Source organism: Montipora foliosa, chromosome 11, assembly GCF_036669935.1.
Source record: "Montipora foliosa isolate CH-2021 chromosome 11, ASM3666993v2, whole genome shotgun sequence".
Classification (NCBI taxonomy): Eukaryota; Metazoa; Cnidaria; class Anthozoa; order Scleractinia; family Acroporidae; genus Montipora; species Montipora foliosa.
The window spans coordinates 17,582,410-17,597,409 of NC_090879.1; the positions used below are offsets into that span (position 1 = coordinate 17,582,410).

At 40.5% G+C, this 15,000-nt stretch overlaps 2 protein-coding genes across 3 annotated transcripts in view; both read right to left on the reverse strand.

Annotated features, from left to right (window-relative positions):
• LOC137975302 (organic cation transporter protein-like) overlaps positions 1–9,925 on the reverse strand; it is a 14,319-nt gene extending 4,394 nt beyond the window's left edge. The window contains exons 1-7 of one of the 2 annotated variants that reach the window (XM_068822397.1): positions 9,775–9,887; positions 9,528–9,659; positions 7,579–7,725; positions 6,168–6,448; positions 4,739–4,978; positions 3,327–3,461; positions 2,710–2,795 (exon numbers count right to left, since the gene is read on the reverse strand). In XM_068822397.1, the coding sequence (XP_068678498.1) occupies positions 2,710–2,795; positions 3,327–3,461; positions 4,739–4,978; positions 6,168–6,448; positions 7,579–7,725; positions 9,528–9,620 (982 nt within the window). In that variant the 5' untranslated portion in view covers positions 9,621–9,659; positions 9,775–9,887. Of the gene's footprint in view, positions 1–2,709; positions 2,796–3,326; positions 3,462–4,738; positions 4,979–6,167; positions 6,449–7,578; positions 7,726–9,527 lie in introns of both variants that reach the window. The other variant, XM_068822396.1, reaches the window with a different exon arrangement.
• A 1,259-nt stretch (positions 9,926–11,184) lies between these two features.
• The window catches only part of LOC137976760 (uncharacterized), an 18,989-nt gene continuing 15,173 nt past the window's right edge, over positions 11,185–15,000 (reverse strand). Inside the window, exons 17-19 of the mRNA XM_068824105.1 lie at positions 14,326–14,820; positions 13,018–13,584; positions 11,185–11,926 (exon numbers count right to left, since the gene is read on the reverse strand). Coding sequence (XP_068680206.1) covers positions 11,292–11,926; positions 13,018–13,584; positions 14,326–14,820 — 1,697 coding nt within the window. The 3' untranslated portion in view covers positions 11,185–11,291. The remainder of the gene's footprint in view (positions 11,927–13,017; positions 13,585–14,325; positions 14,821–15,000) is intronic.

The window sequence follows — 15,000 nt, forward strand, 5'->3', positions numbered from 1 at the left end:
GCTTATTGTAAGCATAGAACAAAACGAAGAATTTCAGGAATCGAGAGTCCATTATACTCTTGCTGGGATAAAATTACCGTTAATATAGGAGAGGGGGGGGGGGGGGGGGGTTCCGGAACCCCTGGAACCCTTCCCTAGCTACGCCCCTGTAAGAATACGCGGAGTGATGATTAAAACGGTTTGTTTGGCGCGTTTCGAAGCAGCATAGATAATAAAAATGTTTAAAATAGCGTTATAGTGGATGTTTGACAATTTTAATGTGAATCTCCGTAAAAACGAAGGATTTCTAACTTATATTCCAAGTATTCCTATTCCGGAATACGGTCAATCGAATGCACCCTGAAGGGTGTCGCTGTGCTGTGTGTTCAAGATGAATGCGAAGAGACATTTTCTCGTCTCGTCGTATTAGCAAAGGAGCACACCGTGAGATTGCCGTGGACAGTGACAACAACAATTCTTTATTGAAACGTCTTATTACTTCCTAACAAGATCAGAAAGCCACTGATCGCAACAGAACTCCCATTTTGTAAGCAATGTATCCACGACTTCTTCACAGTTCTACTTTGATTTAAGATGAGTGTTGACTGTCGGTGTAAACTGATAAGAAGGATTTTCCTTTTTCCAGTAGTAACTGCGAGAGGCAGCTAAATGGCAACTTGTACCAGCAAAAGCAGTAAACTGTTGGAGCTGATAATGATAATGATTGTGATTATGAACGCCCAGCTTCAACCATTTACAAGATTGGATCCAAACTTATGAAATTACATAAATATGATACAAACTTAAGAAAGGTGCCTACTATTGTTATTGCGCATAAGTTCTGCGCATCTCCAGATACTCGGATTTCCAATCGCCGATGCTTACTAATACAAGGATATTTTTGCGCGGTTTAAAAGTATCCTGAGAAAGTACATCTTAGTAAGCACTCTTGGTATCCAAAAAAAAATTGGGGGTAACCATGCATTTTTGAGAGATAATTAAGCTTCAATTTGAGAAAGAACGCCATACATTGCTTTGTATTTTAAAGCCTTTTACAAATATTATTTATGAGTTATCTTTGAAAAATGCGTGGTTACTCCCAATTTTCTTTTTGGATTTCAATAACACTTGTTAAGATCTACATTTTCTGCATAATCACACACCGTGGCAAAAATATCTTTAATTAGTAGGCACCGTCCTTAATTGGCCAATCCCCAAAGAGGCTTTTCAGGGAAAGTGAAGCGAACAGAACAGAACAAAAACTTAAAGGGGCTATGTCACTTCGTAACACCGAAAATGCCCAAAAATTAAAATTAAACATTGCAATAACCACTCAAAACTGTTGCCTGAACAACATGAAAGAAATACACCAAAACGGAAAAGAAGCATGGATGGACACAAATGGACAAGATTGAAACAGATTGCATTTGGGGAATCTGGAAAAAAGTCGTTCCGACGTTTTTTAAGTTTACTGAAAAACGTCTGAAAAAAGGTCGTTTTTGCTCAGAATCGTCGTGTTTGTGATGTAACGATAAATTGTCAATAAAGGAATTCCACATTACCATTTTGGAGTTTTAAACGTTTGATTAACTAAAGATTTCCCCTAAACATGAGCGCATGAGTAGGAACTTGCCTCTCCCATACAAGCCCTATGAGTCAACCTTCGCTCGTATCTTTCTATTTTTAGAACGCCACGAGTTCTCCAGCTCTGCACACACTGTTTAGAGTGGCCAATCAGAGTAACGTTATTGTGGAACAAAGACAAAAATAGCAAAAACAATGTATGCAAATTGTGCAAATTGATGTAAATTGTTGTAAATGTGAGTCTCCTGCTAAAGGATTAGTTCTAAAAATAGAAAGATACGCGCAAAGGTTGACTCAAGGATATAATGCATTGGGAGGCTCTTAGTCATGGGCTCCTGCCCTAAAAAAACGTGACATAGCCCCTTTAACGAATTCCATTAAGCTGGAGGCAAACCAGTTTACTATCTGCAAGTGCAACCGAGAGGTTGAACCAGGATCTACTAGGGTCAAATTCAGCTATTGGTCAGAACGGTTCTTGGACACCGGATTTACCTATCTCCTCCGTCTTGCACGAATGACCGAAAATAGCGATAGAGAAGATTCCAGCCGGCCCTGACGTTCCTCACCAACCGTCCTTTTTTTCTCTCGCCCACCGGTGATTTCGAGCTGAGAGAATGCGGAAAAACCTGTTTGGAGCCATTTTTCGAGGGGATCATTTGTTAAATGGGCTAAGCGGCCAATGAGCGCAACTTTGCGACTTGTGAAATAATTTGCTAGGATCCGCCTCCAGCGGGCTCCACCTCCTCGCCATATTTACATGTGTGTCTTCTAGCATACAATTCTGTTGTATACAAAAAGGCGGTTTTTCTGAGCAACGTAAAGACACAACAACACCTTTATTGAGTTTCAAATATCACTAAAGACAATAGCTAGCTTTCCCCGCATAGAGCTAGAATGCTAACCGCGGTGGGGCATGCAAAGTGAAAAAAGAACACATCTGAATAAAGGGCCGTGATGACAAGCATAAACACGGCTGCATTGGGAAGAATCGCAGGTTTAAGGAGTGCATTCGACGTACCAGGTCATGCATGAAGAAGAGTAGAAGTAGCAAACTTGGCTGGGGAGGAGAGGCTGATTGATTGTCAAGTGGATAAGCCTTGAACAGGATTATTCAAATCGCAAAATCATTGTGTTCTAGCATCCTACCTTTACTGCTTGGCATCGTTAACGCCAAAAGACAGGCCACGCCGCCAAGTAACATGTATGATGAGTAAGTCAAACGGCGACCAAACCTGATTAATTGAATAATCTTGAATAATTAACTTAGAAATGAATAAATTACTTGTTTTAATGCAATAGATGAATGAAATGCAGCCGCAAGTCGCCACAAAACAGTCTTTTAACGCATTCCGTTCTCTTCATATTACAATTCTCTATGGGTTTATCACGAACTCGAAAAATAGCCACCATCCGTCCCCAGTCGACTTAATGGGGCTCAATTGTTAGAGCACTGTACTGGTTTCAGGCAAGTCAAGGCTTCAATCCCGTTAAAGCCTGATGTTTTAAAGCTTTCCTCTCGATACCTCTTATATCTAGCTTTCACTCCCAAGAGTGATATATATTTTCTCCTTGCAAGATCAGTACACTGTCAAGCAGACAGATGATGAGAGTGAAGAAATTTATTATTTAAGGGTAATTGTTAGGACACATCATCAAATTTCCATAGGTAACCGTTAATAAGAGGATTGTATGGTGGCAGTCAGTAAAAAGAATTAATATTTAGATCTTCAAGTGGAGTGTAAGGGTTTGTCTTTTCTCCTCACCTCTGCAAGCAGTAGCAGCAAAATGCAGTAGAAGGAAAGTCAACCGCAATTAAAATGAAGAAGTTAAGATACATGTTTCCTGCAAGATTCCCTACATTGTAGTTGAGGCCGTAAAAAATAAGAGCGTTCGTAAACCTAAAATGAATGACAATGGATCAGTGTAATGATTTGCATTGGATTCTGGAATGAAATAAGATCACAGGATCCTATTGGTCAACGCCTGAATGCAAATGATGTGTTATGGGATATCACAATTAATGGCCCGCGTGCGACGAAGTTCAACGGAAGTACAGTTTTTGTTTGATGGTAAAAATCAAAGATATTTTCCACGGGACCTTTTTATGGTTCATGTAAATGTTTGTCTTAAAATTTAACAAGCTTTTTATTCTAATTCATTAATAATTCATGAACCTAATAACCTATCAAAACACCGATAAAATGTCACGTGCATGAGCATTATATCCTAATAAAACACTCCTCGTTACATACCTCTTACTAACCGAGTTCGAGCTCCGTACTGTAAGTTACGGACCGAGTTTTTTCCCGTTGATTTATGGCCCAAGCGCTTCTTGGGCCATAAATCAACGGGAAAAAATGAGGATCCGTAACTTACAGTAAGGACCGAGAAAACGAGGTTAGTAAGATATTTATTATATCTCTGAGGTTAACCGGCGCGCGGGCAAGGAAACTAGTCAAAGTGAAGCGCAAGATCAACTGCCACAAAGAATGCCGTGCCAAAATCCCAAAAACTAAATCTTCTTGGCTGTTAAGTTTGAAATAGTTGCTTGCAAGATTCAAACAGTTTTCAGTACAAGTTTATGCAACAGAATTGCCATGAAAAACTCGCTAGATGATGTTTTGTCGAAATTTTAAATTTAGCGGGCTGTACAGCGGGCCGTACTGTAGAATACGGCCCGCTAATTTAGCCAATTACAGCGCGCGTACTATCTGAGAGATATAATAATATTATTTATATAAAGAATACTAATAAGGCATTGTTTTTCTTGTATGCTAGTATTCTCCTCTCACAATTTGAACCATTGTTCTGAGTCCAGAGTTGCACGCTCAGTTTGTGGAATGTTTTTTAAGCCGTTCAAAAAACTCGCAGCAAGTGTTTTATCGGGTCTAAAAACTGTCAAAAAAAATATAATGCAAAGCTGGTTGTACGGCTGTGAGGATATACATTTAATTGTTTAAAATTTTTGTAAAAACACGCGGCTACGCTTCGTGTTTCTAAACCCTGCTGCTCGTCTTTTAAACATTACCTCGTTCCCAGTCCGTTTTGGAAAGAAACTTACGCTCGATGGATCCCTGAAGTGATTTCATCCACAACGAACTGCCACAACTCGTTCACTGATTACACTTTGAGTTTTCTAGGTCAAATATTCGTCATTGCTTAAAAGATTTCTTACCAGTTGAAGAACATGATTAAGCTTCGTTTCCTTAACTTGGGTGTCCTAACAGCGTCCAGCAGACCACAGTCTTTATCTGTAGATTTCCTGTCGTCGTTCTTCTTCACTTCCTGAATCACGTGTTTCAGATGTTTGGGGTCTACGGTCACATGATTATATTTTGCGTATTTCATCAACACTTCGTGCGCCTCCTCCAGCTTGTTAACAGCAATAAGCCACCGAGGAGAGCCTGGTATCCACCTGACAGAATTCAAGCAAATATACATATTACCACTAGGAGAAATGCCGTTTGCTGTTTCAAGTGGACGCGATGCTAAATCCTTCTATAGAGTGTTTTCACTCACGTGATTAGTAACCTTGTTTTCCACCGAAACAAAAGAAAACGTGTGCATGATAATTATAGAGCTGAATTCCCGGAGTATTTACTGGGGACACCAACATGCATATGGCCTCCGTTCCGTGAAATCACTCTTTTGACCATTGATAACGATAAACCAAGGCTCAACTGAACAGCAGTTGCTTTCGAATCAGTGTTTTTAAGTTAAATGAAACACGCATAGTCAATCGCACTCAAAATATGCCATTAAAATATGCGTTTCCTTAGTCTCTCGCTCAACATTCCCCGATGTAAGAGTACTAAATTGCCACAGTTCGGGCGTCTTAAAGCTTTGGATATTCGTACGAAGAACTTGACTGGAAAACTAAACTGGGTACCGCAACGCTCGACCCAAGGTCTAGAATAATACGTCTCAATTTGCTGAGTTGAGGTAATACCCTTGAAAACGACGTACTATCCAGATTTTAGTCAAACTTGGCACAATTGATATTCATGCCCAGGGCATTAAAAAGATGCAATAAAAAGGTGGGGTCATCGTGCTTGTTTTTGCGTTGCATGTCCTTTATTCGAAGTATTTTTTTTACCGAATTACGAGAGAAGAATTCGAAATTTGATCAACCGGAAAAATGGTTTTTATATAGCAAAAGCTACTGAATATTACAGAAAACTTGAGCCTACTTGTTTGTCCGGGGTAAAATCTTTAAGTACAGTGATTTTAAATTGCTTGATCTTGCAAAGAAATGTAAGCAATTGGGCAGCTACATCATCACCTCGCACTCAGTGTCCAAATGCAGTTTCACGTCATTTATATATAAATACTACAACTTCTACTGTCCAAATCTTTTTCTCTTGAAAATATGTTTTCCGTGAACCCCAGCCCTCTCGCGCTGCTTCAAATCTCCCGCGCTGGCTACGCAGCCTATAAAAAGCAGACAATCCTTTGTTTATGATAAATTGTGAAAGGTGGACCACCTACAGAACAATTTTATAGTGTTTTTTCACAAACGACAGAATGGGATTAAATGAAAAAAAAACCCGTCCTGTCAACACAAGCATCATTCGTTCACAAAATCAAGTGTGCGGTGTTCTTACCACCAGGCGAGAAGCGGCAGAAAGCTTGGTGCCGACACAACCAACAAGACATGTCGCCAGTTTGGCATGAAGAATGCAAGCAAAGCAAGAAAGCATCCACCAACGCTAAGGAATAACATGTTTATTATTCCAACGTAAGATCGATAAGCGGTGACAACTATTTCAACAGAATACACAAATCTGCTCACTAAACAGCCAATGGTACCAGCACCAGCGAAGAATCGAAGCAAGGAGAAAAGGGAAAGACAATCGGCCACTGCAGATGCGGTTCCAAAGGTAGCCTAAAATTCAGAAAGCATCAGCGAAGTTACATTTGGGTTAAATGGAAGGAACTTGCAGGGGGATTTCGTGGGTGTGGGGGGAGATGAGGGGAGGACAGAAACAGTAAACTTGGGGCTTAGATCAAGGGAGCTTGGGAGGGGTATGTGAACGTCGGGGAAGGAGAAGGGTGAACTGGTTCCATATTTTAGGAGGGGCGCTATGGGGAGAACCTCCGTCTTTTTAGCAGGGTATGACTATGTAATTTTTGTCGGTCAATCCTCCTTTACTGTTGTTGCTAAGTCAATAGCTTAGCATTAAGCAATTCACAAGTGAAAATTGGATCTTTTCAGGGAAGATAGTAATTTATGGGAGCAGGGACTGGGCTACAATAATCTATATAACATCGATTTTCAATCAATTCCCTGAGAAACTAAAAATACAAGTAGATTAATATTTATGTATAAGCAATTCAAAATATATGTATAACTATAAGATGTAAACTAATTATTATTTAAGTTTAAGATTGTACTCGGAAAGAAACTCTGGCGCAGTCTTTCAGTTCTGCATTTAGATATTGTATAGTCCCCTGCGTTTCTCATTTGATAGTGATGCATACACTCCCTTGTCATGGGGAGATGTTTGGAGAGTGGATCTCCCCTTGAGATCTTTCCAAGTATGTTTACGCAGAGTTCACTGCGTCTTACATCTAATCTAGGAAGGTTTAGGGATTGAGGGGCTTCACAAAATAAGAAAGCGCTGGTTCGATGATTTTGAGAGAGGTAAGAGGGTAGGGCGTAATGCCAAACTACACAGCAATATTAAAATGCAGATCGTATCAGAGGGATATAGATAATAATTAGGTCTTTGGTCTCAACGCCCCCTCTCCGAAGTACTCGCAGTGTTTAAAGTCGTTTAGAGGCCTTGATAAGAATGGCTTCAATGTGATTGTTCCATTTTAAGTTATTCTGAATCACTAGACAAAGTTCTTTGTGGGAAGTGACAAGTTCTAGCGATTGATCACCGATCTTCAGTTGAAGTAGTTCCGGGATTTCCTTGCACTTTTTAGCGTTCAGTTTCATCCAATTACTGGAGTTCCACGAGGCGATGGTATCCAGACTAGTTTGCATAGTTGACATATTATTATACTTACAAGAAACCCAATGCTTAGAAAGAATGAGATTTTCCTTCCAAGTTTATCTGAGATGATTCCAAAGGCGATAGCACCAACCAACAAACCAGCCATAAAGACAGCTTGAGTCATGGCCTTGAGGTGACCATGATCGCAAATAAGATCCCACTAAAATAAAGACACGGCAAGTATGAGACCGAGACGAACTCAGACCAGAATGAAATTTTGCAACCGTTTACAAGAAAACGGGACGAAATGCTTGGAGCTGGTTTCGGGACGAAAAGATATCTTTCAAATTGTTTAATCGCTGACCCAAAAGCATACAGGCTTGAAATTTCTGGACCCGGTCTGAGATTTGGGGTCATTTACATGAGACCGGTACAAGTGTTTCTCACCTGGGTCCGGCAACCGATACGAACTCATGCCGGTCTGAGTTCGTCCCATCTCATTTAAGCACCCCCCAAGAGCGTTTGACTCCTAGCGTTACCGCGACTCAATGCCATTTACAACGGACCACGACATCCGGGTCAAAAATCCGTTGTTCTTTTATTTGTTTGGCATTTCAGTAATTGACCTTACTGTTTTTCTTATCAAGAAAGAGCTTTTTTGTCCAAGCCAAATCATGAAGCATAATTTTTGTTTCGTGACCATGGGGCCATGCAGCATTAAATGCTGCTGATTGTAAGTCGTTTTCACAATTAGTACAGCTCTACTGAGCTCATACCCACAGAGCATGCCAGGCGTAGCAAATCGAACCCAATCGAACTAAATTTCAATCGAACTCAATCGAACACAATCGAACCCAATCCGTGGATTGAGTTCGATTGAGTTCGGCAATCGAACCAAATTGTACTCACACAAAAAAAATATGGGCAATCGAACCCAATCAAACGTTCGATTTCCGAACTCTTGATAAAAAAAAAAAAAAAAAAAAAACTGGTGTTCGAGTTGAAATCAATAACAGGTTTTTGAAGGCTCGAGTTGTTTCAGTATAAACGTGTGTTTTGTAACCGTCAAACATCTCGGAGAAATGGCTTCAGATGCTATGTGGGTTGTAAACGTTAAATGCGTCGTTAAAGGCTATAGCACGCGGGGATAATGATTGCTTTGTTCTTATCTGATATTTTCACTGCCGTGGACAGTCTAGTTTTCTTACCGAGATATTCAATAATAATAAAGTTTAAGTTGCATAACTCGGGGTACAGCTTATCTGCGAGTGCGGCTTATACGCCAATAGACCTTTTTGCAGATACGGCGGCCATTTTGATTTCTATTGTTTCAGAAGACATTATGGGATGCTCAGGGGGCAAATTAATGTGTATTTGCCCCCTGGGCATCCCATAATAGCTACTCGAAACAATAGAAATCAAAATGGCCGCCGTATCGATAAAAAGGTCTATTGATTGAGTTCGATTGTGTTCGGTTGCCGAACTCAATCGAACACAATCTAATGGATTGAGTACGATAAGGTTCGATTTGTTCGATTGAGTTCGATTGGTTCGAAAATCGTACTCACACAGATTTCGGTGTTCGATTTCGTTCGATTGCCGAACTCAATCGAACTCAATCGACGGATTGGGTTCGATTGAGTTCGATTTCCGAACGTTTGATTTGCTATCCCGGGAGTATGTAAATTTACTCATGTGTACAATTCATTTATTACTTACTGTCCTCATTTTCTACAGTTCCAAATCGTGATTCAATTTCCACAAAATAAATTGCTCTTCATGACCTTGATGTGTTCATAACTATGACAAATTTGATTGAATACAGAGCAAATAAATTCAAAGGCTGTATATCTAGCTCAGATAGAACCCTTCAGTCGTGATCGGGTTGATATGACTGAATAGATACTTGACTGCTCCTTTGCAAAAAGGATTCTGTGCTTTCTTGCACGAAATCTGGACCCTCAGCTAATTAAACTTTGCATTAAAATACTAAAAAAATGTAACAGATATCACGGTTTATACCTCTGATACAGCACTCGTAAATGGACCTTGGAATTCGTACTTTTTACAACTCGAGCAACATTTTCCTGGATCACAAGTCCCGTTCTCTGGCATGGAAACGCAATTAAAACGCGGCGAGGCTGCATAAAAGACCTGCACAAGCAGTTGGGCGCCAGTTGGAATAGAGAGCAAGCAAATAAATGAATACAGAGCGATCTGATAGCACCCGAATCCACCAGTAAGCCGTAAAAGATCATCAAACTCGTACCCATGCTGCTTGTTTTCTTCACCTTTCTTGTGTATGTTCTGGGAGTCGTCTTTTTCGTCCATCTGTCTCAATATATATACATATATATATATCTTTGATATGTTACATTGGGGGAATCTTGGCTTACACTTTTTTTATCTCATTAGCATATTAAAGACTATTGTTTTGTGCACTTCTTTGGCTCGTCACGCAACATAAGTAGATAAATAATGCCGGGAATAATTTGGGGCGTAATGCTTTACTCAGAGCAGATCGTAATGCTTGCATATTGGCTAAAAGTCTTAAGAATAAACTTCGTTTCTAGCACATTCCACAGCTCTCAAATTGCGTTCGTTCTTGGTACTTTTCTGTAATTTTAGAGCCTTGCAGGGTTGACCCGGCCCGGGTTACTTCATTGAAGGCCTGGCCATACTACCTTACCTTTTACCAACAAACGTGGTGAAATAAAACCGTAATATCCTTGTGGGTCACAAGGCAGCCAAAGCTCTAATCACAACACGCCTCTCAGTCCACACTGTTCTGTATCTATGCCCCCTCGGCTACCGGGTTCCCGCGTTGGAGAGATCTCGGATGTACATATAAACACTTACACAAACCTTGCAAGTCGATTGGCCAGCGACTGTTTTTTTAAGAGGGTCTGTAAGGGCCGATTTACACGATACGATTTTGTCGCATGGGACAAGCTCACGACAGGCCTACGACATGACTTACGATTGTCGCAGCGTTTTAAAACTTGTTTTAAAATGCTACGACATTTTTTCTGACGTACACAACAATCGTAAATCATGTCGTGGGCTTGTCGTAAGCCGTTGTCGCATGCGACAAAGTCGTACCGTGTAAATCGGGCCTAAGGAAACCCCCATTGTTAAATGAACTACTTTGTGCGCATTATGCTTCCGTGACAAGGACGAAACACAATTATCAATTGCAAAACACTTTTCGTATCGTTTATTTTTTAAACCAGTTTTAAATATAAGCTATTAATGATACTTCCCTAATGCTAAGCTAAGTAATAACCTAGGACCAGTTATGTCTTCAAGGTAATAAATATAAAAGCATATAAAAGAAGGCAAATACTCGGAGACTGCTGGTTGACGAATAACCACGCGAAAGAACGTTTGAACCGTTATGCGAATACTGGTCTTTCAGTGTATTTTACTGAGATATTAGTGTAAGGAGTTTTTCATATGGTTTCGCTTAAATTTCCTTATAAAACTATTCTGAAAATCTCTTTTAGTGTCTAATTCCATTTCATGTTATCTCACGCAGTTAACCGTTGAAAGCAAGATAAAAGTTAGCTATGGAGTCGGTTGGTTGTCAAGAACAGAAATGGGTCTATCAACTGGGTTGATGAGGTAAAGGCAGTGAAAGTTGAAAGCTGACATTTGGAGCATCTTTGGCATATAGTTGGTACATGCTATCGAAAAAATAAATAAATAAATTAGGAAAAATATATACACTTGTCTTATACCATACTTTTAAACATTTCAAACTTCAAACTTTCAAACTTTCAAACTTTAGTCATACGGTTTGCAATTATCTTTTGCATTATTTATCTGTTCCTGTGTCAATGGTACGTCATAAACTTGTAAGCATGAAATACGTCCTTGATAATTTCTTCTATCTCCTTCTCGAGCTCCCATCCTGATACTATAGTTGGTCGCAAGCTCAATTCTGCCTAAATTTTTGGAGTCATCAAGTTTTCCGTTCACCCACAAACTAGCTCGCCCAGTTGTGTGATCGTAAGTCGCGCCAACATAATTCCAATCGTTTGGAACAATTTTATTACTTTGCAAAGGTTCACTCAGTTTCTGTTCATCCCTTTCCACAAAGTGAGCAAGTAATTTTCTTGATTGTGCAAGCCAGAGATTTGCCCCCCATCCATCTCTTTTAAAGTTAAAGATGGGGCCCTCCTTCTCCGGAAATATCCAAGCAAGAATGGTGAGAGAATTTCTGGTATCCAGTCCACCGTCATTTGGAAACTCGACGTAGCTGTCTGGTGTTCCAAGAAATTCAAGTGAGCCACCCTCTACGTTATCGGGCCCCATGGCGGCAATTACTTCATTAGCTTTTCCTTCGGGATTTCCTCCAATCACGTCTCTTGCCTCGTACCTAGCGTTCAACGGAAACAGAGCCACTGGTCTCACATTGCCTGTAAGAAAGTACATGAAAAGGTTATTTCAAGTGAACGGAGACATTTTAGCAATGTTTTTCCACATTGTTTACAAAAGTCAACAAAGATATCATCATGCTACGAAGCGGCTAGCATTGGTAATACATGCTATGAGGGCTTATCTTTCAACTTTCTTTACCGCAATTTCAACGATCGATTGTCAATAACTGTTCAAATCTTTCTCGTTTATGATATTTTTTGAACATCCCTTTTGACACTCAGCAATGACATCATAACAGCCATGTTTGATAAACATTGAAAGAAAAGAAGTGTACAATGGTTATTGTTTTTTCCGTATTCAAAAGTACCCTCCTTATAAGTTCTCTAAAAGACACGCGCATGTGTAGAATAAAGTGAGCACCTGGAGTGAAGATCACCGAGTGAGCTAAAATCCCTTTATTCTAGTTAAATGTGTAGATATCGTGCTTATATTAGAGGAGTAAACCAATTCTTTTGGGAATTGAATTGAACTATACATATTAGGCCATCCCCATCTTTTTCTCCGTTTCGCGTCGTCCGACCGACCCAATTTTTGGGCATTTTCCAAAAAAAAAAAAAAGTTAACGACGTTTTTAAGCCATTTTTATGTCCCACAGGAGTTTCGGTGGTTGATCCTTCCCAGGCTGTCTTAATTTTTCCACAACATCCGCCAACTTTTCCGCCATATTGATTTTGGGTTCACGTCTTGTTGTTTTCCTGGCTCCACAGCTATGATGCCGGGGTACCAGGCCTCCGATTCCGAGAATGATTATGATTTTTTTTTTTAGGTTTTTTTTTTCAATCCGACCGACCGAAGGTAAACAAAAAAAAAATGGGGATGGCCTTAAATGTCCTGCAAAATTAGCCTTTCCATAAACAAATAGTACTATCCGCCTTGGTGAGGTAAAAACTGAAAAACTTAGACTGCCAGCATCCCTTCTAGGGAGGGGATGGCCTCATTCTGACCAAGGAAGGACATTTGTCACGCTATTGAGAGTCTCTCGATAGCGTGACAAAACAGGATTGGATCATAGAAGGGACTGCCAGGAATCTATTACATACTATGACGACTACATTCATATATCAGTTACCATGGCAAACTTTTCCTTTGATTGCCTTGACAACTAGACCCAGCTCGGTGACATCAGCTGTGAATACGTGATCGCTATCCGGGTCCGTCGCCATTTCATCGAGTTCCTTCAAATCGAAGCCATTTCCTACTCCAACACAAAACACGGTAACGCCAGCATATTTTAGCACCTTAGCAGGACCTACAAGATCCCCAGTTGATTTTCCTGACACGACCACAATCAGAACACGAGGCACGTCAGGTCTAGAAGTTGAATCGAAAAGGTCGCTCTTAACAAGTTCCAGGCCAGTTGCAATATCAGCCAAGCCACCGGTGTATTTTATTTCGTCAATTGCACTTTCAACACTTTTCTGGTCGAAATATGTCTCGAAGTTGAGCACAACATGTGAATTGTTAGAGAACACCACAAAGCCAATGTGAGATTGCAGCTGGTCGAGGGTAAACATGCTGGACATAGCTTTGACGAATTCCAAACTTGTTCGGAAATTTTCCTGGCCTTTGGAGTCTGTGTTCCCGGAGGCATCAACAAGAAATGCCAAATCTACTTTGTCCCTGCAAACGCCAGCACCTGTTGATAGTAGAATTATGGTGTAATGTCCGAGAATCTAGATGAACCCTTTGTTGGTGTGGCCTATACGATTTGAATATGGGGGACCTTTTACTAGTTTCAATTCATTATCCAGTAATATACTTGTGCGATACACATGGCCAGGATCTTTTAAAAAAAATTCAGATTCAAAAGTTTCAACCCATATGAACAACTTATTTCAAAATGTGTTTGCTTAACTCGATTCCTCAACAAAGACGCCCTGAGCAGTTAGCTGCAACGCACGCGGTTTCAAGACGCTGAATATACGAGCACTGCTGCAGACTGATTTAGCTTTCTAGTGCGTCACGTTCGAATACATATAACCCTAGTGTGAGCAGCGTAATTAGTAATGGGGGTCAAAGAGAGATTTGACAAAGAGAGGGCTCATTTGACTATTCTTGTCCAGATAAAGCATACGGATCTCATTGTTATTCGCGTTCTCTTACGTGAGCACTTTAGCTAGTCGAACCAAAGTAAAGACGTCATTTGCTTTTCTCCTTTTGTAATCAAAAACAAACGGTAAAATTGCTCTGTCCCTCTCCCCAACAACACAAACGCTTGCCCAAGGAAATGCAATACGACTTGCCCGATTTGATGAATTGCAACAATGGACCAATTTTTTTCTAGGAAGATAATTTGCTTGTAAATTCAGTTGTTATCGGTGTACCGGTGTTTACAAGTGATCGTTGTGCTGCATCCTCAGGAATCAACTCCACTTACCTAAAAGTCCACCGGAGAATAGATTCTCTTTAGCAATGTCATTTGTATCCTTTTCTTCAGAAAACGAATCGTTGTTGGCGTCATTCTTTGATTCCTTAGGTTTTCTGCCCAGGATAATTTTGCTTCCGCCAGTCTTTGTCATGTTTGGCCCTATCCCTAGTCTTCCTTTTAATCTAATCCTGCTCCCGGATCTTGAACCTTTAATACGGATTATTCTTGAAGAAGACGAACCTCCACTTTTTGAAGATGAACCACCACCTGCACCGGTTTTAGACCCTGTGCCGATTCGAATGCCTATGCGTCCACCTGTTCCTACGCCAATCCCAGACGATGAACTTCCACTTTTTGAGGAAGAACCAGAACTACTTCCACCTCCCGTGATTCCCATTGATGACGATCCACCCCCTACACCGGTGCCAGCACTGCCACCCCCTGCACCGGTGCCAGCACTGCCTTTACTTCCACTTGAACCAACACCGATTCCAATCTGCCCTCCTACAGAATTACATGCATAGTTTTTACGTCAAGAACTAAACAAATGTCAAACTCATCATAAAGGCGCTGTTACACTGTGCAATTTTTGGTGCAAGTTGCACGAATCATTTGCCCAATGTTACACACCTTGCAAGGGCTAAAAGCGTTGCGAGACCAGTTGTAAAAACCGTTGTGGAAAAG